This window comes from Miscanthus floridulus, chromosome 3, assembly GCF_019320115.1.
Source record: "Miscanthus floridulus cultivar M001 chromosome 3, ASM1932011v1, whole genome shotgun sequence".
Classification (NCBI taxonomy): domain Eukaryota; kingdom Viridiplantae; phylum Streptophyta; class Magnoliopsida; order Poales; family Poaceae; genus Miscanthus; species Miscanthus floridulus.
In genome coordinates, this window is record NC_089582.1 from 134,317,433 (window position 1) to 134,340,874 (window position 23,442).

Genomic DNA, 23,442 nt, shown 5'->3' on the forward strand with positions numbered 1-23,442 from the left:
AGCCGATGAAGCCAGAAAAACTAGCTTTTTTCAGCTTCTAGTTCATTTTAACCCCGGCTTACAAAAACAGCTTCACGCTACAGTGCCTCAATTTACATAAAATAGATGAAGCCGAAACCGATATAAACCGTGCCAAAGAGACCCTAATTCATCGACGAGATGACGCATTTGTCATTGCAGCTAGATGTAACAGATTTCTCTCAAGTTTATACGAGCGGTGACCAACGGGCAACAGCACGTGCAGACACGTTAACGTAGTGCAAGCATGTTCATGTAATCATGTTTGTGGTTAACAATCCGGTGGAAGTTCTCAAAAACACAAGAGAGTAAAGTGCTTACACTTGCTTGTGTATGAGTATATACGCCGCTGGTTGGTGGGCAATGCCGCAATACTGGCCAATGAAACCTAGCAACGCCCACTCGCCACGCCCCATGAATGGCCCGCACGGCAGCAAGCCAGCCAGTGCCCGCGCGCGCGTCCCAGCCAGCGGAACGCGCCGCGGGGAACGAGGACGAGGCGCCCGAGGCAGCGCGGCATGGCGAAGGCGATCGAGGGGCAACGCAAGCCGAAGCGGCCAAGCGACCGCATGCAGTGCGGCCCCCTCGCCCTCGTCCCAGGGTCTCTCCCACTGGAATCCACCCAACCCGCCCTTCCTCTCCAAAGCACGCGCCCCGCGACTCGGCTCCGCCTACGTGTCGGCAGCGTCCCCGCCGGTCGCCCACGTACCCCGCCGCGCTCTCCCACGTGCCCCTCCCTCTGCGCGCGTCCGATTGGCCGCCCCGTCCTTCTTAAGCCGCGCCTGCCCGTGCCCCGTCCGGGCCCCCAACGCCGTGCTCTCCGTCGTCGTCTCCGCCCCAGAGCGATCGACTCCACTGACCACTGGCCCCCGAGCCTCAGCTCGCGAGTCCGCCGGCACCGGCAGCGCGCCTCGCCATGGCCATGGTGCAGCCGGCGGACACGGCCATCAAGGCCAACGAGATCCTGGCGCGGTTCCGGCCCATCGCGCCCAAGCCCACACTGGCGGCGGCGGCGTCGCCGGTGGCGCAGGCCGCGGCCGAGGGCGTCGTGGCCGCCAACCGCGTGCTGTGCCATCTGCAGAGCAGGCCGTGCCGCGCGCGGAAACGCGGCCGCCCCACCGTCGTGCCGGTGTCGCCGCCCAAGTCGGGCTCTGGCGCGCAGTCGCCCGCCAAGCGGAAGAGAGCTGCGACGCCGTACCCGCCTCTCCGGTGCGCGGCGGCCACGGGCGCGCATGCGTCCGCGGACGTCCCGGTCAGTGCGCGCCTCCCTCCGCCGTCGCTCCCGCCGGCGAGTGCGGGCGCCGACGACCTCGCAAAGGTGGCGGCGGAGGGGAGGGACGTCCCCGTGGAGCGCGACCTGCTGCGGAAGCTGCTGGAGCCCAAGGTCATCTCGCCGCGGGCGGTGCGCCCCGTGTGCTCTGCCATCCACGTCGGGTGCATCCACCGCACCGGCGCGACCTGCACCGACGCCGTCTCGAAGACGGCGGTTCAGGTGGAGGTGGAGCTGGAGGTCGACGCGCTCCCGGCGGTGGTCTCCGACTCCAACAACCGCGTCCGGCTCGTGAACGACGCGTACAAGGAGATGGTGGGGCAGCCCGAGTGCCCGTGGCTCGACGCCTTGGCTGCCACGTCGAGGAGGATCAGCGGGGAGGTGGCGCTGGTGGTAGCCGACCAGTCCTCCCTGCCGGAGACGTACGGGGCGTTCACATGCACGGCAAAGATCGAGTGGGAGGACGACGGGAAGCTCACCTCCATCGCTGTACCCTGCGACGTCAGCCGGCTGCACTGCGAGTCCAGAGACTACCTCTTCACCTGGAGGTTCCGTACCGCCGACGCCGACGCATCCGTTGGCCACAGCTCCGAGGAGATTAGAGAGAGTTAGGGAAGCTTGCTTGAGCTGCATCCTGTGTACACTGCAATGAAACCAAGTGCATAGGCTAAGCTGCTAGCTGCATGTTTAGAACCGATCAGTTTCCTCTTTCGCGAAGTCCATAGGATGTAGACCCAGTTCCGAAATCTGGAGTAAATATAAGATGTCGACTGGAGAATGCAAAGGAAATATAACCTGTACTTTCATGAAACTGACCTACTACCTGATTTTTCTCATTTCATAACTATGGGTTGCCCATGAACACACGGACATGCAAGAGTGGTCGTGCGTACGTAGCAGACTGGCAGCTCATGTGTGATATAGCCAAAAGCAAGTAGGCATCATCATTCAACTCAGAAATGGCATGATTTTTCAGATACCAGCCAAGCAAGCACACAGGATTGAAATACAACAATGCCATCCACGATCAAACGTTTTGGAAGGATACTATTTTGTTTGATTGCAGATCATGCCTATTACAAGTTTGATAGATGCATATTCTAGCTCGTACTTTCACAACGGACACCGTTGAAAGCAAAGGCGGTCCAGGAGGAAAACAACATGGTCCCAATGTCAGGCTCACAGACTAGAGCTCTTGGGCTCATGCTTGCTCCGCCTTCGGGGGGCCTCTCCACTTGAAGTTCTCAGCGTAAGCCTTAGGCTGCATGGTTAAAAAACAATCCGGTTATCACAACCAAGCCTATGTATTTTCAGCAACACCGATCAGTGATCAGAACGAAAAATATCAATTCAAACATAAACACAATTATTCTATTAGCACAAAACATGGCATATGTGAGCCATATCTCACATGTGACAGACACCAAATGATGCAATTGGCTAGACAGTAATGCAAGTTATCACCTTCGAATGAAGCATAGCGACAGAAAGGTAAATCATTTCTGAAGTTCATGCAATATAAATAGATACACTACTTTGAAATGTCCCAAAGCAAGCTTATGGCAGCAACTGTATTGCTTTAAACTAGCAATTGCTTCTATAACATTAAGGTAAAGTACAGCTCGGTCCTGGCAGCCGTACCAAAAGCTAAAGTCCAGTCAAGCAAAGACTACCGGTAATGAGCCAGTTCCATCGCCTGGCTGGACCTGTACCCGGACGGTCACTACAACCCAATAGCATGCACGATGCATCAAATAATTGGATCAGACTTGTACAGTGCCAGGCAAGTACAGAAATAGCTAAGGATAAGGAGGTGGATTATTGGCCTTACTGTTTAGCTTTCAGAACATTCCACAAGCATGCAAATTTTTAACTTCGATACTATATCACCTGTATGCCCGTATCTGTTCCTTACTGTTTATCAAATAATTGTGTTTTGATGTAGTAATGCACTTGCTGCTTGTAATTCTAATTCTGGCATAACATAATACTCCCTCCGTTCCTTAATATAAGCCATATAGTTTTTAGCACCAATATTAACGCACGGCTTGGGGAAGGATGTGAGACCGAGGAAAAAGAGGAAAATCAGGCCATCTTCTCTCTCCCAATCAGATTGCTTCCTAAATCTAAGGGATTGGTTGGGGCATGTGCTATGTACGGTGGGAAGGTTTCCAAACTAATTGGCGTGGGAGCTGATACGTACCTATATTTTGGAATTTTCTTTAAAAATCTATATGGCTTATATTAAGGAACGGAGGGAGTAGTGAACAACACATACCTCAAATGCTAAAGCAAAATCGCTGGTCTCAGGGATAACAAACCTAATTCTTTGCAGGTATATGTCTTACATGTAAGAATGCATGCACCGTGAGAAAACTGCCAAAACAGCAGTCACATTGCATCAACAGAAACATCGATTCAACCTACGAAGTATATGGCAGCTAGCACCTAGCAGCCTGTCCTTATCCACATCCCGCTAACGAAAGATAGGGTTCAAGAGTCAACCAGGATGGTAAAACTCCGCCAACTGTTCCATAGTTCACACATTCATATTCATCGTATCTACAGCATTAACGCCAAATTTGGCTTTTTCTTCCCAACCTCTGACTTCTCAGTTATAAAAAAAATGTTGAAGGACTCGAACAACTTTCTTAAAAGGGGACATACAGTGGCCATGCAACATGTGAACATCAAGAAATCGGACAAATGCTACCATCAGCAGCAGGTTACCCATTTCAAGTGCCCATTACCTCTTTCCTTTCAATCAAACCTCTTTTTTTTAACTAGACCAGGAGCACTGGCATATCATGTAAGACTCATATGGACAACTATACTGACCGCACGCTCAAATATAGGTGAGACTGCCCGAGAAATCTCAAAACACATCTAACGAGCACACGCACGCACACCCTACTGACACACACGCTCAGTTCCCTCAGGGTAAAATCCCCGGTGCAACACCCAGCTGATCCCAAGACTGGGAATCGAACTCGACAGGTGGCCTCCACAACGCGAGGAGCCACCACTGCGCTGTGAGCGCATTTGCTCGCAATCCAACCTTTACAATTCCTTTTCCTCCCTTCTGCCCTTCTCCATGCTGGTGTTACCCATGATGGTCAATCCCTCCCTCACCCCAAGGTAAGGTAATCCCCACCTCAACCAGAATGAGCTCACGCACACACAAGCACCCACACAAGTCAGACCCGAACTCCTACCTCCTCTACTATTCGAACCGTCGTCTTAATAATCCACAGCACAACTCCCTCACTAGGTTGAACACCACCCCCCTCACACTGCCTCTGCCACACATTATACAAGCATCGCATAATCTTTATCCACACAATCAGCACTAAGGTACACTGTAGCATTTAATATGTTTATGTCAAAGATGGATACTATTGTATTTATCATGTACAAACATGCTGAGACATGCCAAGTTGCACACAGAAAAATAAGGCCGTTTACTTGTGAAATGCTTTTAAATTTAGTTCAGGTAATAAGATGTGTAGTAGATAGATTGCAATAAATAGAGTTCAAAAAAGGCTTCTAAACCAAAAAGATACTTCTAAGGTAGAAATCTTGTATGAAGAAAGACTAAAATTTTGTCAATATTTTGCAGCTGAATTTTCATAATCTGACTGATTTTTCACCGTACAGTCCACCCATGCAAATTAAGTATTCATCTATAGAACAGAAACTTGGATCTCAGATGTTCCAGGCTTCCAGCACTCAATGGTTCACTATCTTGCATATTACATATATACAAAGAATACATTTGCAGCAAGGTGTCATGTGGAAAGAGAATATATCTTGGAAACAAGATTGCATACCATTTCATTAAAGCATCATTAATATATCTGGAAAAACTTTATGGATCTTGTCCCTAACAAGTGTCTTTCACTTCACAGTTCTTACTTGAAACTTAAATTACTTCCTATGACTTGGCATTGCACTAAAACATGCACACAACACATACACTGAGGAAATAGTATATTCTACCGCCACAATGGCATTTGTAATTCAGATAGAATATATAGCTGTGAGGGTTTGTACTGCACTGGGAAAAGAAACAGATGCACTGTTGACAATATACAGCTGTATAAGATAAACTTTGCAAGAAGATGACAAGACAACTTTGTAGGATCTAAATACATGGTAAAAGAAAAGCATTAACAAGTCAACAAGGATATGTAGGGAGACATACATACCTTCAGAAGAGGTGTATGGCGTTTCCGAACCTACAAAAAAAGAGGCAATGTAAGTATAGTCCTGCATTTTTAAGAAACCTTAGAGGCTCATTTCAAATCATTGGATACTTCAACAGTAGCCCAAAAGAATATATCTAGAAAAAAATACAATGAAAATATGGCTTCAATTTAGTTCAGAAATAAAACGAAACACTATATGCATTCAACAAGAAAGCTACAAGCGCCAGTAGAATTGGAAATCAACAGTAGGTTTTGTAGAGTGATCTACCGGTTATCAATAGCAGTATAGCACTTGTGTTGAATAATAGCCCCATAGGGGCAATACCACAATAGATAGGAGTACACAGAAAGAACTCTAGTAACATATACATAAGGGTACTTCTAACACTACCACCAGGTATAGTGCAATACTACATCAAACGAAGTTATAGTGGTTGCAACTTGAAAAGATAGAACTTAAAGCAAGCAGCACAAGTACAAACTGGAAGCAAATAATTTGCATCGAAAAGCATTTCACGATTAGCTTGAGAAAAAAAGTAGGTAGTAAGACATTTTAGACAAAGTAGAGCACTACACCCTCACACTAGATATTGTCATCAACCTCATGTTTTCCACTAGTTGACAAAAATCAGTATGAAAATGCTATCGAGGGACTAGTATGTGACAGTAGAGCAATAACTATTATTTGGAAATTAACATTACTAAAAAAACTCATTATAACTGAAAAAAAACTATATATAGTGCGCATCTTGAAGTCTATGTTCATTTCTACCTCAATAGATGAACCACAAACAGATCTAGTTTGTCTACCATCACTGCTGTGTTAGACAACTAAGCATCAATACCCTATAATTGCTTCCTCAAAAATTAACTTTATAAAGATAAAAGGAGGAGTAAAAAGACCCCAGCCACATGTTAAAAAGAGTGCCATTCAAGCTTGCTTCAATCTTTCCAAATAGGCCTGAAGTAGCAATTGCAAATAGAGCATCTAATTTTCGTGTGATATCTACATGGAAAAAATGAAACCCACCACATAATTCCATCCATGTTTTTCAGCAAACGCCTTTGCTGACTCCGCACTGTCGAACGTAAGTCCTGCTTCACCGACATTAGCATATGGGTCCCCAGTAGATGTCCATCCCATCAACGGGTTCTCCCACCTAGCATGGATTCAAATGACAACCAATTTGTCAGAGGATGTCGGGGAGGGGGGATTTAGGGCCTGCTTGGTTGGCTTCCAAAATTTGCCATGCCAAAGAATTGGCAAGCTAAAAGTTGGGCAAAAAAATTGCCATAGATTTGGCAAGCCAAATGTGAGAGTTTGACAAGTTTTGGTAGAAAACCAAATACTAGCCAAAATCATGGTTTGCCAAATCTTTGGCATGGCAAATTTTGGAAGCAAACCAATCAGGCCTTTATTTACGAGAAAACGATAAAACAAACTGCAGCAGTTGTCTAATTACTTACTTCATTTGCAGTCAAATAATTTAATAAGCTCTGATGCAATCTGAGAACCCCATACAAACATGCATGACATATGGTCTACGTCCAAAAAATGAAAATAAGGAGAAATGACCACACTGGTCCAGCATCTGGTGTACTGGCCAAGGGGCATTTTGCATTCACACCATTTTATAGAATTATAACCCTACAACAAGCTGCTACACAACAGAAGAACCCATCATTACATCAGACGGATGGTAAAGTCATAATGCAGTTTCCAAGGGTGTGAGTAGTGCAAACCAAACCAAAATTATGGCACTTAAACCCCACCCAACCCCCCCCCCCCCCCCCCCCCCCCCAAAAAAAAAAAACAATAATAAACAATACGAGTATTGGCAGATCTAAATTGTATGATGTTACTGAAGTTCCAGTAACAAATAAGAATAATAGGAGAGTTTAAGAGAAAGCTAAGACTCTACAAAAGCATTGAAAATCGCAATGCATACTCAAGTATTAATCTCTGGGTATATACTCCCATTCCATCTTAAGACCATGTAATTTTGTAGTGACATTAAGTGATTGGAGAAAGGCACTTCAGCAGTGCATCAACAATTGGAAGTTGGTAACATGTAACTGTAAGATAAATCTATTAAGGTAGCCAATCTGACAGCAACAAAGCCTTAGGGATAAGATTCAGGGAGGCAAAATAGGATAAAAAAGCAGAACAGGAAGCATACTTTTGGGTTGACAAAAAGTTAATTTTCCACCTCCCGACTTTGCCTGAACCTTGCTGGGATGCAGTCCTAGCTGGTGAATAAATTAAAACCTGACAATTCACAAGGATAAGCCGACCAGTTGTGAAGAAGAAACTGAAACATTCCCATTGGCTGAGATGCATAAATTACAATAACAAAAACCAGAATATATCAGCAGTGAACATATCTGTTATAATTGACCCTCTTCATCTCAAAACATAGTTAGTGTCCTACTTATAAAACCAGACAATACTGCCAGTTCAACCAAAAAAGGAAAATGGAATCCATGCTTAGTATGGTCCAGTGTGTTAAGTGTTAACTAATAATTTTCCAATTAAAACTGGGAAAATGATAATTTAGTTCCTTCTGGAGTGGGTGAGAGGTTTTAGACTGCCGACCTACGACCTGCACTCCACATGTCACAGGATGCAAAAGAACAGGGACATGCATGCTTTTGTCGCTTGAGTGACTTGGCTATATGTGAAGTTGTGAACCTTTAGGCTTTAGTTATGCACAAACATTTAACCCGCAGTAAGTATGGGCATATAGCTACTTGGAACCAACAATAGGACCAATGAAATGGGAACCATTGATTCAGTTATCTGGGTCTCAAGCTTGTGTGATGGGACAATACAACAATAAAGATTGGAAAGTTTAGTATTTAAGCCAATCGAGCAAAAATGGTGGTATATATTAAAAGCTTCAAACATAACAGTGCTACTTTTCTATAAGATACAATAGACCAATGGGCAATGGCACACCAAACAATAGTGTTCATGAGGTGAAGCTTCTTCCTATAAGATCCAAATCTGATTCTGATATTTTATCTCAACATTGATTTCACAAAGCTCACATATGTTGCATCTAAGTGTAACTAACCCTGCACGCATCTATCCTGCTGAAAATTAGACAACTAACATCCACCCAACATAATCTAGGCTCTGAAGATGCTCAGTTTCCTGACCCAGACCTGCCATTTTCATCACAAATACTTCTAGAAGCAAGCATAATTGCATAAACGTGCCCATTCCTGTCACAGAAGACCCTCTTGGAGAGGAATCGAACTGGGTCGCCAACTCGACATGGGGGAAACCCACATCTTACACAGATTCTTCTAATTCACAGCTTGACCTTCAGACCAATCGATAACAAAACAAAACAACGATTTAGCATCTGTATCCCACCCCATACTCCAACCACAACCGACACAACGATCCAGTCCCAGCGTCCCCGTATTGACTCCAGAACGAACATCTCTCAAGACGCCCGCATGGATCCACACCAGCTACCATTTCCCAGCTAAAAACAAGAGAGGGAAGAGATGCACCGCGTTACCTTACGGCGGAGGTGCTCCTCAGGGATGCCGGAGACCATCCCGATCTCCCCGGGCTTGATCTCAACGAGGGCATCGGAGGCCTCCGCGGAGAGCATCCGCGCCGGCGCCGGCGTGAGAAGTGCGCGGCCAAGGGAGGGGAGGCTCCGCCGGAGCGGGGCGGCCATCTCGTCGGAGCCGTACACCGGAGAGGAGGCTGACGGAGAAGGAGGAGCTTGTGAGCGTAGGCGGCCTGCTAATCTGCGGCTGAACGAGAGAATATGACGGAGCGCATCCTTCTGCTTGGGACGTCAGCCCAGAATTGTCGAGTACTGGGCCCATACAGTACACTGCATTAGGCCTTTTAGGTATGGGCTTCTCTTTCTTCTCAGTAAAAAGAGCAATGGATCTTTTGTAGGCCGGTCTCTGGCTAATTAGGCCAGCGAGGAAGAGTTTGTATGATTGTATCATGCATGACACTAAAAATGCATGGTATATACTCCATTCAGTCACAAATAAATTATGCTTCGGTGACCCAGTCTTCAAAATACAAATTTTACTAGTATCATCTTTTGTTACAATATGTGATGGAACACCTAGCAAAAGTGGTACTATTATGACATTAATTTTCGACAGATCACTTCCATGTATCCAAACTCAGTACATAAACTGTTTAGAATACTTCTGCGCATTGTAATTCTTTGCTGCAACGCAGTGTCTGAACTAGTCGATCAAAAAACGAAAAGAAAAGAAAATAAACAAAGGCAAGCAGAAAGACTTTGCATGGTGGCATATATACTAGCAAGCGTGAAGAAAGCGACAGCAACCTTTCTTCAGTACATAAACTGTTTAGAATACTTCGCCCTGTTCGCTTGTTGGTTTCAGCCAGCCCAAACCAGCCAGCCAACAGTGTTTTCCTCTCACAATAAACCAGCACCAGTCAGCCCAAACCAGCCCAGAAACTAACCAGCGAACAGGCCGCTTATCTGCATTATGCATCTATCAACTCTTCACTCCTAATAAGTGCTGACTACGACACAGTCCGTCCAGAAGGTTTAGAATAATCAGCTGCCCTGACCCTGAGCCTGAAGTGCAAGAAACAGGAACCTCAAGCTAATCGGTCCGTAGCAATCGGTCGGCTATCAGAGTCCATTAATCAATGGAAGCACAGCCTCATGATAATTGAGATTCTCACAGACACAGCCGATGTAAGCAGATGGTGACAATCAGTGAATTTTCTCTACGTGTTGCATACTTGCACACGCTGATCCTTAGCCGCCACATCATTCTTCAGTAACTGACACTTGACCGCGCTTTCGTGCTAGGTTTCCGACTGTTCTTCTTCAGACAGAGCATATACTAATTTCTCATCTTCATCCTATACACGTACTGGTCAATCAGAACATGACAGAATTCGTTAACCTAACCACAACGGAAATCCAAACTACCTTATGTCAGCTCAGGAACTCTGGTTTGCCTATTCTCCCCCTTGTTATCGTTTGACCTGACGCCAAATGTAATAGTATATGATACATACCGGGAGACTGCATGGAAGAGTCGCAGCCTTTGATCCGTTCAAGTTCAAGCACGCATCTGTTTACCTTTACGAGCCGTGATGATTAAATTGCAGTCTCCATATATAAACAAACCTGGGCTCCTTCACAGAGTCCACGCCTTGGCCAGCAATCAAACCTGGCTAGCTGCAGGTCAACAGCCCCATCGCGAGGGATGCAGTGCAGACGAGGACATCATAATCTTGCACAGAAAGTTAGGTGTGCAATCACTAATCACTGGCACGCACCGATGGAGACCGTGAAAACGACGCCCAACTCTCGTGCCGCTCGTGAAATAAACCAGCGCGCAGTAGTGGCCGTTTCAGCTGTGTGTTAGACTTTGGATGATGGAATTAAATGCAAGATAGGGACTTAATTACTGTACAAGCGCATTTAACTAAACATATAGAATAACACATTCTCACCTTAACTATGTAATGTATTTTGGTGATGAAGCATCGAATCGGTTGGATGAGTTGGACGGGTAGCAAATTAAAATTAGCAACAAGCTAGTGCACAAGAAACGTCGTACGTCAGCTCGAGCGTGGTATGCTCTTGGTAAATTCCTGCATTTGGTAATGAAAACACGGACTATTCACCGAGTCAAACGTGGCAAACAAGACAGGGGAAATGGATTGAATAGTTGCTTCGCCCCTCCACGCTTGACCAAGCGCGAACTGCCCTGCGCGGCTGCGCCATCCTCTCTTGTCCTGGTCGTCCCACCCAGAGTCCAGAGACCGGACGAACGACTCAGCACGGATGGATGGCGAGGCCGATGCGTGACGAAAAGCCACAAGCAGCTCAGGCTTGCAGTGTTGCTCCAACGTCCAAGGCTCTATAAGAAGTCTTGGTCGTCCCCGACACGGGGGGAAGTCGCAAACGGTATGCGAGAAATGATGTTCTGCGGCGCGGGCAGCTTCAAGGACGTCGACAAGGAGGAGGGCGCGGCCGGCGCCGGGAAGCCGGCCGCCAAGGCGAAGACGAAGGCGGGAGGCAAGGCGAAGCAGGGGAGGAACAACAACCCCTACGCGTCGCGGGGGCTGGACAAGTTCTCCGTCGTGCTGTCCGAGCTGGAGGCCAAGCGGGAGAAGATCCTGCGGCGCGTCGGCTCGGACGTGGACGCCGACCATCTCATGGTCCGGTTCGTGCAGTCGGAGAAAAAAGGGTGGGTGCCCATCGTCGTCAAGCTCCCGCACGAGGAGGAGCAGCAGGCCGCCGCCGGCGCCAAGAAGAGGCAGGGCAAGCCGGCCTCGCAGTCGTCCACGCCGCCCACGGAGCCTGCCAGCCCCAAGGAAGACCCCGTGGCGGTGCAGGCGAAGGCAACCGTGCAGCCGGCGAAGAAGAGTAAGGCCGGCGGCGTGCGGCGGTCCTGGGCGTGGGGAAGGAAGATGATGAGTCCGTGCCATTACTGGCCGCTGGCCATGACGCTGCTGCTGCTGTGCCTCGTGGTGTTCGGGAGGGTGTTCGCCATCTGCTGCACCTCCATTTGGTGGTACCTCTTGCCGATCTTGAGCGGGGAGGAAGCCCTGGGCGCCGGGAGATCACCAGCGACGACGGCGACGAAGCCACGCAAGGGTGTCGTTGGCTTCAAGGCCGGCGACAAGATAGCGGTGGCGCCGCCTCCTTCGCACGGCAAGAGGAGCAGCAGCGCTGGCGGCGCTCAGGAGATGATTTCACCGAGAAGCCATGCACATCGAAAGAAGGGGTAACTTTGCAGGATGTCTTGTGCTGTAGTTTGTAAATTTTGTGTAGTTGGGTGGCCAGAAAGATCAGATTTTCGTGGTTATCTTTCCTCCCTTTGTTAGAGTTGATTTTACTCCTCTTTTCGTGCCTGTAAAAATGTACATCAGCAGCCCCTTTTGTGTGTGGCTACCCCAAAAGTGTTTATAAAGCATCGATAATTCGGATATAACTCCTGATACTTGTATCATGGGTATCTCGCAAAGTTCGTAGCCTGTCGAGGACAATTTATCTCCTGATACTGGTATCATATAATGACAATTTATCTCTGTGTCGTGGACATATGGTCCTTTCTCCCACTCATTCGCATGCGGTTTTACCGACCCATCCGAGAAGTGAGCTTGTTCTAGATGCTTGGAAATATACCGGCTGGTTGACATTCTAGACGAGAAGATTCAATGCAGGTCGATGCATGATCACGTGCCACATCGACACCGTGACTGCACACAAACGTTTTTAACGCCAATGCCAAATTGCAAAATCCACCTATCACAGGCAGGGATGCACATCCCCTTCCATTGAATTGTCATTCTCGACCTTAGCCTTGATCCTCTACACAGAAAATAGCTTATCCAAACGAGAAAGAGTATTGTTTTGGTCTCTAGAAAGACCCACCTGCACGGATGTACGGCTGTACCCGATCTATCGTCAAAGCTTGGCACGTGTAGGCTTACCCGTCCCTATGCTCATTTCTGAAATCATTCATTACTCTGAAGTCTGAACTCAGATGCCATTATGACTGATCAATGAGCATGGGTTCAGGCACTGATGCTCAATATGCTAAGAATTATTTGCAAAGAAAAAACAGTTTTGTTTAGTGGTGCACTCTGGCCTCAGGGTATCAACAAGTATAAAACTGATACTAATAATAACTACCAATTAGTAACTATCAGAATGGATTTTTCTGTTCGGTTCATTGTGAACAAAGGAGAAATATTATAACTTGAAATCTGAGAATGAAACAATACATTGGTACAACGCAACTGTTTTCCCTCTCCAAAGGGCAAAGAAATCTCGGTCATACCATGGGCTTGTGTCATCAATCCTGAGTCACAGCAAAGGGGAAAAAAGGTTAGAAACTTTGAGTGCATATAGACAATTAGACAGAAGGGAACTTTGAGTGCATATACACAGAAGGACATAGTTGCACGTGGAACACAATGAAATTGGTAAGATATAAAATCCACAATAATGGCTAGCATCTGAATATACCGACCAAGAATTTGAAATGAAACAATGTTACAGAAAACTAACAAAAACAGGCGGTATTTCACTAGAACCATGAAAAGTTGATCCACAAAAAAAATGGCAGCTACCATTCACATGAATAATTTTCTGAAGAAGGCTGCCCACACCACATAGAACAGTAGACAATAAGAAACCTTGATATGGTAACTTACCCTGAATCTCTTCCTATAATCTGACTCAATTCGTGAAGTGTGATGTTTCCTCCGACCATGAACCTGTTGGAGGTACAGAGTGTTTTTACTCAGCCAGGGATTACACACCCAGGCGACTGCTCTTTCATATATAGGAGATAAGTAGCACATTGATTACATTGATGGCTCATTAGAGCATTAACTAAACAGCTAACTGCCTGGGTACTTGCACAGTCACTTGTGCTGCCCAAGGCCTTAATAGCAGAAACATAATTAAGCACAGATAACTAAGTGATAACTGGGAGCAGGACTTAACTTCTACAGTTCTCCCCCTAAGACCTGCTTCCCCCATCCTTGATCTTCATGATCCCAATCTTGCTTCTCATGTCTTCAAACTTGGCCTTGCCTAAGGCCTTAGTCAGAATGTCTGCCAGTTGATCATTTGTGGCGACGAACTCAGTCTTGATGCTGCCTTCTTCAACACAATCTCTGATGAAGTGTTGTTTGATTCTTATATGCTTGCTTCTGTCATGAAAGACAGGGTTCTTTGCAAGTGCTATTGCTGATTTGTTATCCACTCGCAGCTCTACTACTTCCACTTTCTTTCCCAACAATTCAGCAAGTAACCTGGACAGCCACAGAGCTTGTGTTGCAGCAGTAGTCATGGCAACATACTCTGCTTCACAGCTAGATAAGGCAACCACTCTTTGTTTAATGGACTGCCAACTGACCAGATTGTTGCCTAGGAAAAATAGACAACCTGTAGTGCTCTTGCTTGAGTCAATATCTCCAGCCAAGTCTGAGTCACAGTAGCCAATAAATCTGGCTTCACTGGATGCCTTGGTGAAGTGCAGGCCATACTCCAGACTGCCTGCCACATACCGAAGGATACGCTTCACTGCCTGCTGATGCTCTATGGTGGGCCTCTCCAGAAATCTACTCACAAACCCGACTGCAAATGCCAAGTCAGGTCGAGTATGAACCAAATATCGCAGGCTTCCAACCAGCTGCCTGTACTGTGTTGGATCAACTTCCTTGGCTGTACTCTTCTTGCTCAATCTTAGCCTTTCCTCCATAGGAGTGGCTGCTGGGTTGCAGTCCACCATACCACCCAATTCCAGTATCCTTTTGGCATAGTGAGTCTGTCTAAGGGTGATGCCATCGGTGTTCTGCTGTACTTCAATGCCCAGATAGAAGCTTAAGAGCCCGAGGTCACTCATCTCAAATGTTGCTTTCATTTCAGCCTTGAAGCTTTCAACATCCTGCTCTTTGGCCCCTGTGATGATCAAATCATCCACATACACACCGACAAGCAACAGAGAGTTTCCAGAACCTCGCCTATAGATTGCAGCTTCATGGTTGCTTTGTCTGAAACCTTTCTTTTTCAATGTTGAATCAAGCTTTGCATTCCATGCTCTTGGTGCTTGCCGTAGGCCATACAGAGCTTTGCGCAAGCGATACACCTTGTCTTCTTGTCCAGCAACAACAAAGCCAGGCGGCTGATGCACATATACCTCCTCGTTGAGGTCTCCATTCAGAAATGCGGACTTGACGTCCATCTGATGAACAGACCAACCCTCCTGTGCCGCCAGAGCCAACAAGACTCGAACGGATTCCATGCGTGCGACAGGGGCGAAAGCATCATCATAATCCACGCCTTCTTGCTGGACAAAGCCACGAGCGACAAGTCTGGCTTTGTGTTTGATAACATTACCGTGTTCGTCCTTCTTCAATTTGAACACCCACTTCAGGGTGATTGGACGGTGACCAGCAGGAGGCTTCACAAGCTCCCAGGTCTTGTTTCTCTCTACTGATCGCAGCTCTTCTTTCATTGCTGCGCACCACGCTGGATCTCTCTTGGCTTCAGTATGCGAAGTTGGTTCGCCAGAGTGCGTTAGATGCAGCTCTGCGAACAGGCGAGTTGCAGGTGGCGGTGTGGGCTGCTGGCCAATGATATTGCTGACAGTTCTGTAGCGAAGTGGTTCATCCTCGTGATAAGCATCCAGTCGATCATCATCATCCTCCAGAGGCGTGGCATGCTCAATCTGAGAACTTGGTGGCGGTGGTGACACTTCCAGTGCCGCTGGGGCAGAATTAGCTTGAGGATGAGTTGATGCGGAGCCCTCTACTCCTTCAACTCCAATTGGGCTGTTTGATGCGGGTGTTCTTGGTGAATCCGGGAGCAGAGGCGACGACGGCGGTGCTGGTTCGCTCACCTCCTCTGACCAGACATACTCAACTGTGAATTCACTGCTGTTCACAGCTGATGGCCCAGATTCCGGCGAGGACCAATCCCAGCCATGTTCTTCATCAAATACAACATCACGGCTGATCCTGACACGCCCGCTCACAGGCTCAAACACCCTATATGCCTTAGCTCCTTCTGCATAACCAATAAACACGCCGGCCTCGCCGCGGTCATCAAGTTTGCGCAGCTGACTGAGCTTCCTTGTGTATGCCACACACCCAAACACTTTCATGTGTCCCAGAGTTGGTGAACGTCCATGCCAGGCCTCATATGGGGTGATCCCCTTCAACGCACGTGTCGGTGATCGGTTCAGTATGTGGACTGCTGTCATCACAGCCTCCCCCCAAAACCGAGCTGGCAGGCCCCTCTGCTTAAGCAGTGCCCTTGCCATGGCCACTACTGACTGATTGCGCCGTTCAACTACCCCATTCTGCTGAGGTGAGTGAGGAGCACTGAAGTGCCTCTTAATGCCTTGTTCTGCGCAGTAGGTAGCGAAATCAGCAACTGTGAATTCTCCTCCATTATCGGTGCGAAGCACCCTGATTTTCTGACCACTTTCCGCCTCTGCGCTCAGTTTGATGCGCTTGATGGCTTCTGCTGCTGCATCCTTGCTTGGTATGAGCGCTGCCCACATGAAACGGCTAGCGTCATCGACGAGCAGCAGGAAATATCGATTCCCTCCAGGTGTTGCAGGTGTCACTGGTCCGCAAAGATCGCCGTGCACCAGCTCAAGGGGCTGTTTGGCACGGTACTGTGTTGCAGCTGGGAACGGGCGCCTTCTCATTTTGGTGGTGACACAGGTGTCACACACCTGCTCCACATGGTCAATAACCGGGACACCGCGCGCCATCTCCTCCTTCCCAAGTCTGCGGAGTGCATCAAAATTCAAATGCCCCATCCTCTCATGCCACTGCCACGCTACATCTCCTCTGCATGCTGCAAGACAAAGTGGCTGGACTGCATGAAGTTGGAGTGTGTACAATCTGTTAGCCCCTCTCTTCACCTTGGCAATCAAACGGCCAGTGTGTTCCCAGATACGTAACACGTCGTGATATATCTCCACCTTGGAACCAGTCTCGTCAAGCTGACCCAGACTGATAATGGAATTCTTCAGGGCTGGTATATAGTACACACCCTGCAGCACCCTATGCTCACCAGTTCTTCCTTCGAAAGCAATCGAACCGATGCCTTTGATGTCAACCTTGGACGCATCTCCAAATCGGACCGTGCCTCGCACGTCCGTGTTCAAGTCAGAAAAGAGCTCACGCCGTCCAGTCATATGGTGTGTAGCTCCTGAATCAAGGTACCACACATCTGCCTTTTCTTCATCGCCATTGGCACCAAGGAAGGCGCGGGCTTTTGGTTCTTCCAGATTCACCTCTTGAGCAGCATAGGTGTATGCCGGCGCGCACTTATCAAGATCAACGAGCCCATGCGCCAGAAACAGAGCCCCATCATCCTCGCATTCTGCATACTGCACACGGCCATTGTGGCCGCCGTCACCGCCGCCTGCGCCCCCTCGGCCACCAGCGTGCTGGCCTTGATTGCCACCGCGGCCGCCGCCACGACGGCCTCTGCCCCGTCCGCTGCCACGGTCACCGCCACCATCACGGTCACCATCTCTGTCTCGGCGTGGATGAGGGCAGTCTCTTGCCCAGTGGCCCTCCTGGCCACAATTGTGGCAGGTATCGCCACAGCGTCCACCATCGCGGCCGCCGCCACGGCCCTTTCCTCGCCAGCCGCCGCGACCGCGGCCACCACCGCCGCCTTGGCCGCCGCCGCGCTGATTCTTTGAACTAGAGCCAGCAGAATCATCCCCGCTGCCCTTCTTCTCCTTCTTCCAGCGTGCGCGCCATTGCTCCTCAGTATACATGAGCTTGCCGCCGACGGTGATTGGCTCGGTAGGCGCTTGCTCTTCACGGTCATCAACAGCCTTGAGCCTCCCAGTGGCTTCCTCAAGCGTGAGCATGTCAAAGTCCAGAAACTGCTCAATAGCAACCACAATCTGCGCATACTTCGACGGTACTGTACGCAGATACTTCTCCACCACACGCCTCTCATCGATGTCCTGATCACCATGAAGGACAAGCTGTCGATGCAGAGTTGAGAGGCGGAAGGCAAAATCTTCGACGCTCTCTCCTGGCTTGACACTGATGTTCTCCCAGTCGCGGCGGATGCGTTGCAGCGTCGCGCGGCGGACCCTGTCCACGCCGATGCGCGCAGCAGCTATGGCGTCCCACGCCTCCTTCGCCGTCCGCTTGTCGATGAGCGGAATCCCCATCTCCTTGGGAACCGCTGCGACAATCGCCTCCATAGCCCGCCGGTCGTCGCGGAACGAGACCCGCTCTCCTTCAACTGCGTCCCACAGATCGCGGGCCTGCATTCGCAGTTTCATCTCTTGGCTCCATTCGTGGTAGTTCGTCTTGGACAGCATCGGCCAGTTCGTGCTGCTGCCCGAGTCCCTGTATACGACCCTATCGTACACAGGCGACTCCCGACGCCCGCCACCGCGGCCACGCCTGCGGACTGGCGGAGATGGAGACCTCCGGCGCGGGCTCTTGACCTCCTCCTCTTCTTCTTCATACTCCAGCTCCTCTTCTTCCTTCTCTGCTGCAATCTCCTCCCTCAGCACCCGCGCGGTCCTTGCCGCCTCCTCTGCAGCCGCCGCCGCCTGCCGCGCCGCCTGGACCGCCTGCGCAGCTGCCTCCTCTGCAGCTTTCAAGCGCGCGGCCCGGCCAGAGGAGTCCTCCGCATCGCTGACGCCCTTGGCAGCCTTCCTTCGGCGCTCAGAAGATGTCGAGGCCATGGATAAGAAAGCAGGGAAGAGGGCTCGAGTAGAAGATGAGAGAGAGGTGTCTAACCTAGGCTCTGGTACCAATTGTTGGAGGTACAGAGTGTTTTTACTCAGCCAGGGATTACACACCCAGGCGACTGCTCTTTCATATATAGGAGATAAGTAGCACATTGATTACATTGATGGCTCATTAGAGCATTAACTAAACAGCTAACTGCCTGGGTACTTGCACAGTCACTTGTGCTGCCCAAGGCCTTAATAGCAGAAACATAATTAAGCACAGATAACTAAGTGATAACTGGGAGCAGGACTTAACTTCTACAGAACCGACACTGATGAATCCCTCTCCCCTAAATTGTTACGGGCTGGCTCATATTGAGCAATGCGAAAGAAACCTTCACGGTCCCAAGTCACGTCATAGTCTACTTTCAACCGTGATCCTTCCTTCAGAAACAAAATGAAGTTAGATCTCATTATGTTTCCAAAATGATAGAATACAAACAATCACTAGATGTCATCAGCCAATTCTGAAAGGAAAAGGTATTTCAAATGTGTCTCATTAAGTGTATAAAAAAAGAGAAGTTATCATTTCAAATGTGTGTTAAGGTGGAACAAATGATGCTTCTTGAAAAGGCTGTCTCAGTTACCTTACCACTCAATAGAGACATGCAAGAAAATGAGCAATTCCTAACAATTGTTGCAACTGTCAATTATCATACCAATACTTCGAACTTAAGGTTACAATATGTACAAGCATTTCGAGCTGCTTCGGATTTTGTTGTCCTTTACTAATTTATGATATGTGTACTCAAATTAGTGCACGCTACTACAATTCATTAGGTTTTCAGTACATGCACTGCAAACTTAGGCACTTTCAAGATCCTGAAATGGTTCTCCACAGGGTTTCCCAGACAAGAGAGTGGAAAGCAAGCCATAAATGTTACATAAAGTAACAAAGATTGATAATATCTAGAACTATTTGAGATGTTTATGTGATTATGCTGCGCATGAGCACTTGAGAAGGGCAAATGATATGGAACGCCCATACAATAGCACTGCGGGTAGACAATTCAATCCTTATGGAATGAATTATAAATCAATTTTGGTGCCATAAATATAGAGATGAAGCAAATGTCTCTGATTTCACATGTTGCTTCATTATGTGTTCTAATAAGAATGAAGCGTTGAAAAATGATACATGACTGAAAAAGAAATCTTACCTTCTCTAAAGAGCGTCCACATAATGCCTTCATTGCATCGTCGAAGTCATCATAGTTCTCAAATTGCACCCAAACTTTGCAATTAAGTCCAGATATGAGCTCCTTATTGGCTCCATCTCCTTTTGCTTCTATCTCATCATCATTGGCAATCTTTAGGTTCCTGAAATTTGGATGGAAGAATGTTGCAAGGAAGTACTAATTTTAAAAGTATCACAGACAGTCAAATGCATTGCATAAACCAGTACTAATTAACTGAGATTTTTTTTCATCATATTATTTTGAAGGCCAGTCAGGTAAAAACTAGATGAATACAGATACCAATGAAAAAAATGAAATTGAAGGATCTCTGCCTCACCACTTCTGTGAAGCCAATTCACAGGAAATCATTTTTGCAAACTTGTCAGTTTATTGAAAAGTGGTATACTAATCATAGTGTGTTTTTTTATTTTCTTTTTCTAGTTATGATTCAGAATATTCTACACATGAATTACAATTAGTCAATTACAATCACCACTAGTACCTATTTACTAATTTATGTAAGAAAGTATCATATTACCAAAGTACAGAAAACAATAGAGAAAAATGGACTAATACAAACACAAAATGAGGAAGGTAACTCCAAAACTGTGATACAGGTTTTTGCCTATGCACATCAATTCAGTAACACCCATGCACTTTTCAGGATAACATGAGGGTTAGGTACGTGAGAATAAATATTGTTGTACAAGTAAAACAAGAGTCTGCCGACACAAACAAAATTGAATCACTGAATCCAACAATGATGTGTTAGGTTTCTATAAAATTCCAAATGTTGGTCATGCCCAGTTAGTTTAGATGTCTTTAGGCTTTTGCTGTTTCCATTTCTTGTAGTACTAATTCATTTGGGATGCAGCCCACTGATGCAAAAGCACTAACTAGATAATCAGCAAAAGATACATAGTGGACTATGAGCCAAACAAACTCGAGAACACCAAAGCTCACCCTATTTTACCGAGCGCTGAGAAAATAGTGTGGGTGACCAGCGTGGAAGGTTTGGATGATACTCTTGTCTCTGCAAACCATCTGGAAGGCACGCCACGGACAATAATGGTGTCTGGCCTTTTTGCTATCTTTCTCACAGGATTCCCTGATACCAGCAAATGTCAATCCCGACTCCACCTAAGCCGGCAATGCAATCAAGAAAACACGATACAGGAACCAGTTCATACTGCTATTCAGTAGCTCGGAGGAGTAGAAATCCTCCCATGTCTTCTTCATAGTTCTGAAGTCGTCGGACGACGGGATCTCAACGGTCATCCGGAACTTCACCCCCTCGAGGTTGAGCTCGATGCCTTCGAGCTTCTGGACCAGGGTGCTCCGCCACTCGAAGTACTTCTCCTCCTCCTGCTCCCGGGTCATCTCCTCGGCCTCGCCGTCGCCCTCGCGGGGGCGGAGGAAGGAGAGGTCGCGGACGTGGAGGACCCCAGAGGCTACGGGCTCCTCGCGGCGGCGTTTCTGGAGGTCAGGGAGGCGGCTCACGGAGAGGTCAGAGTCGGGGAGGAGCGGGAGGGAGAGAGGCGGGTCGCGGAGGAAGGCAAGGAGGGCGGACTGGAGCTGCCACTCGTCGAGGGGCCGGACGGTGAGGTCGGCGCGGAAGAAGGTGAGCAGAAGCTTGAGGCGCGGCGAGAGGGAGAGCCCGCTCGGGAGGGGAAGTGGCTCCGTCGGCCGGAGAGCCGCGGCAGCGGACATGGTGGCGTGGTGGGTCGCGGCGGCGGCTGGCAGCCTGGGTTTGGGTGCGGCGGCCAGCTGACGGGTAGACGGGGAGGAAGGAGGACTTGACCGGAGAAGTCGGAGCGGATGGCTAGATCTAAAATCAACGCTCGCGATCATCGTTCAGTTTTACAATTTGAAATTAACACAAATATGATCCAATCCAATTGTTCTATGTTCAAACCGGTTTAGCGCAATGGTTTGAACAACACAAATATGATCCAATCCCTAGTCTACTTCCTTGCAAGTTCACAGAATAAGCTTATCTATGTACCGTCAATTCCTGTTGGTATGGTTCTCCTGTGTGGCTAAAATTCCGCAAATCTGGGGCTGGATCCACTTCGATTCATGAATGATTTGTGTGCAAGTCAATAATCCAATGGAATATTTGGTATTCCAAGTTCCAAGGCATCATTGTACATAAACATAAGGGGAAATGCTTAGGTTTTCACCATGTAGAACTTATGACAACTTTCATATAAATCTAGAAATGCAAGACTTGATTTGCTCACTTTTGGCAATAGCTCTGTGCAATGAAAAAGCAAACAAAAACAGTCCACTGAAAGGATTAAGAAGCCCAAGAGAGAGGCGAATTGGACTAATTCTAATTTTTTTTGCAATAATTAAATTCTATGGTTAGCTCAATTAACCCCTTGTGCCTAGAAAGTGTTTCTAATTGTTCTACCGCACAAAAGACTTGTAACCTAAGTTCCAATCCTACTCTAGCATGGGCAATTCTATGAATGTAAAGACAAAAATTGAATTGCTCAAAGTAAATAGAGAATGAGGAACGCGGCGATGTTTTGCCGAGGTATCAGAGAGTCGCCACTTCCCACTAGTCCTCGTTGGAGCACCCACGCAAGGGTGTAGCTCTCCCTTAATCCGCGCAAGGATCAAATACTCTCTACAGGTTGATTCTTCGACACTCCGTCGCGGTGAATCACCTACAACAGCTCACAACTTGAAGTTGGGTCATCCACAAGCTCTCCGGATGATCACCAAGCTCCCAATCACCACCAAGCCATCTAGGTGATGACGATCACCAAGAGTAACAAGCACGAACTCTCACTTGACCACGACAAGCCTAATGAGAAGGGTGGATGCACACTTTACTACTCTTGTTTCACTAATGAGGGCTCTCTTTGGAATTCTCAAATCTCAATCACCTCACTAGCAGCCTGTTCGTTTGGCTGTGGCTTGTCGTAAACGATCATAAATTTCCAGCCGTAACAGTATTTTTCTCTCATACAAACCAGCCAGCAGTACTTCTTCACGAACCAGCAACGATATGAACCAGCCAACCGAACATGCTGTAGGACCTTGCTCTTCTTGGCACTCTCAAACGTGTTTCTCAGCTGTTGGAATGAGCAAAAGTACCCCCATACACGAGTGGAGGTCGTATTTATAACACCGGCTGAAAAACGAACCGTTATGTGCCTCTGCGGGATGACCGGACGCTCCGATCATGTTGACCGGACACTCCGGTCAGTACACCCCGAACTCCAGTGGTTAAGTGTTGACCGGACGCTAGACCCCAAGCGTCCGGTCACTTGCTGAGCAGCGTTCGGTCAGTAGCCGGAGCCTGATCATCGTCCGGTCAGCATTGACCGGACGCGTCCGATCAGGATTCTCTCTCTCGGACCTTACTGGAGTCGACCGGACGCTGGCCCTCAGCGTCTGGTCACTTGACCTCTCAGCGTCCGGTCACTTCCAGACGCTTTCACCTTGGTCAAATGAACTGATCGGACCCTGA

The 23,442-nt window shown here is 47.9% G+C and overlaps 4 protein-coding genes across 9 annotated transcripts; 2 read left to right on the forward strand and 2 right to left on the reverse strand.

The window, feature by feature from the left end:
- The first annotated feature begins 562 nt into the window (after positions 1 to 562).
- On the forward strand, positions 563 to 2,058 carry LOC136547039 (uncharacterized). Its single transcript, XM_066539006.1, has one exon. It carries the CDS (start codon positions 935 to 937, stop codon positions 1,898 to 1,900), a length of 966 nt encoding a protein of 321 aa, XP_066395103.1. The 5' UTR covers positions 563 to 934; the 3' UTR covers positions 1,901 to 2,058.
- A 177-nt stretch (positions 2,059 to 2,235) lies between these two features.
- LOC136542508 (NADH dehydrogenase [ubiquinone] iron-sulfur protein 4, mitochondrial-like) lies at positions 2,236 to 9,293 on the reverse strand. The gene is made up of 5 exons (XM_066534981.1): positions 9,030 to 9,293; positions 7,677 to 7,765; positions 6,527 to 6,656; positions 5,497 to 5,526; positions 2,236 to 2,549 (listed from the first exon to the last, which is right to left on the reverse strand). The coding sequence occupies exons 1-5, from the start codon at positions 9,192 to 9,194 to the stop codon at positions 2,490 to 2,492; spliced, it is 474 nt and encodes a 157-aa protein (XP_066391078.1). The 5' UTR covers positions 9,195 to 9,293; the 3' UTR covers positions 2,236 to 2,489.
- Positions 9,294 to 11,144: 1,851 nt separating this feature from the next.
- LOC136547040 (uncharacterized) lies at positions 11,145 to 12,485 on the forward strand. Its single transcript, XM_066539007.1, has one exon. The coding sequence runs from the start codon at positions 11,444 to 11,446 to the stop codon at positions 12,266 to 12,268; it is 825 nt and encodes a 274-aa protein (XP_066395104.1). The 5' UTR covers positions 11,145 to 11,443; the 3' UTR covers positions 12,269 to 12,485.
- Positions 12,486 to 13,072: 587 nt separating this feature from the next.
- On the reverse strand, positions 13,073 to 21,770 carry LOC136542509 (uncharacterized). Of its 6 annotated transcripts, none has more exons than XR_010780717.1 (6): positions 21,149 to 21,770; positions 20,922 to 21,066; positions 19,941 to 20,100; positions 19,037 to 19,164; positions 13,700 to 13,762; positions 13,073 to 13,344 (listed from the first exon to the last, which is right to left on the reverse strand). XR_010780717.1 is itself a non-coding variant. In XM_066534983.1 (6 exons), exons 1-6 carry the CDS (start codon positions 21,666 to 21,668, stop codon positions 13,339 to 13,341), a joined length of 1,011 nt encoding a protein of 336 aa, XP_066391080.1. In that variant the 5' UTR covers positions 21,669 to 21,770; the 3' UTR covers positions 13,074 to 13,338. The 6 variants fall into 6 exon arrangements, 4 of the variants coding, with proteins under 4 accessions (XP_066391083.1, XP_066391080.1, XP_066391081.1 ...); XM_066534983.1 differs by having other exon boundaries at positions 13,074 to 13,344; positions 19,048 to 19,164; XM_066534984.1 differs by lacking the exon at positions 13,700 to 13,762 and having other exon boundaries at positions 13,074 to 13,344.
- Positions 21,771 to 23,442: the final 1,672 nt, after the last annotated feature.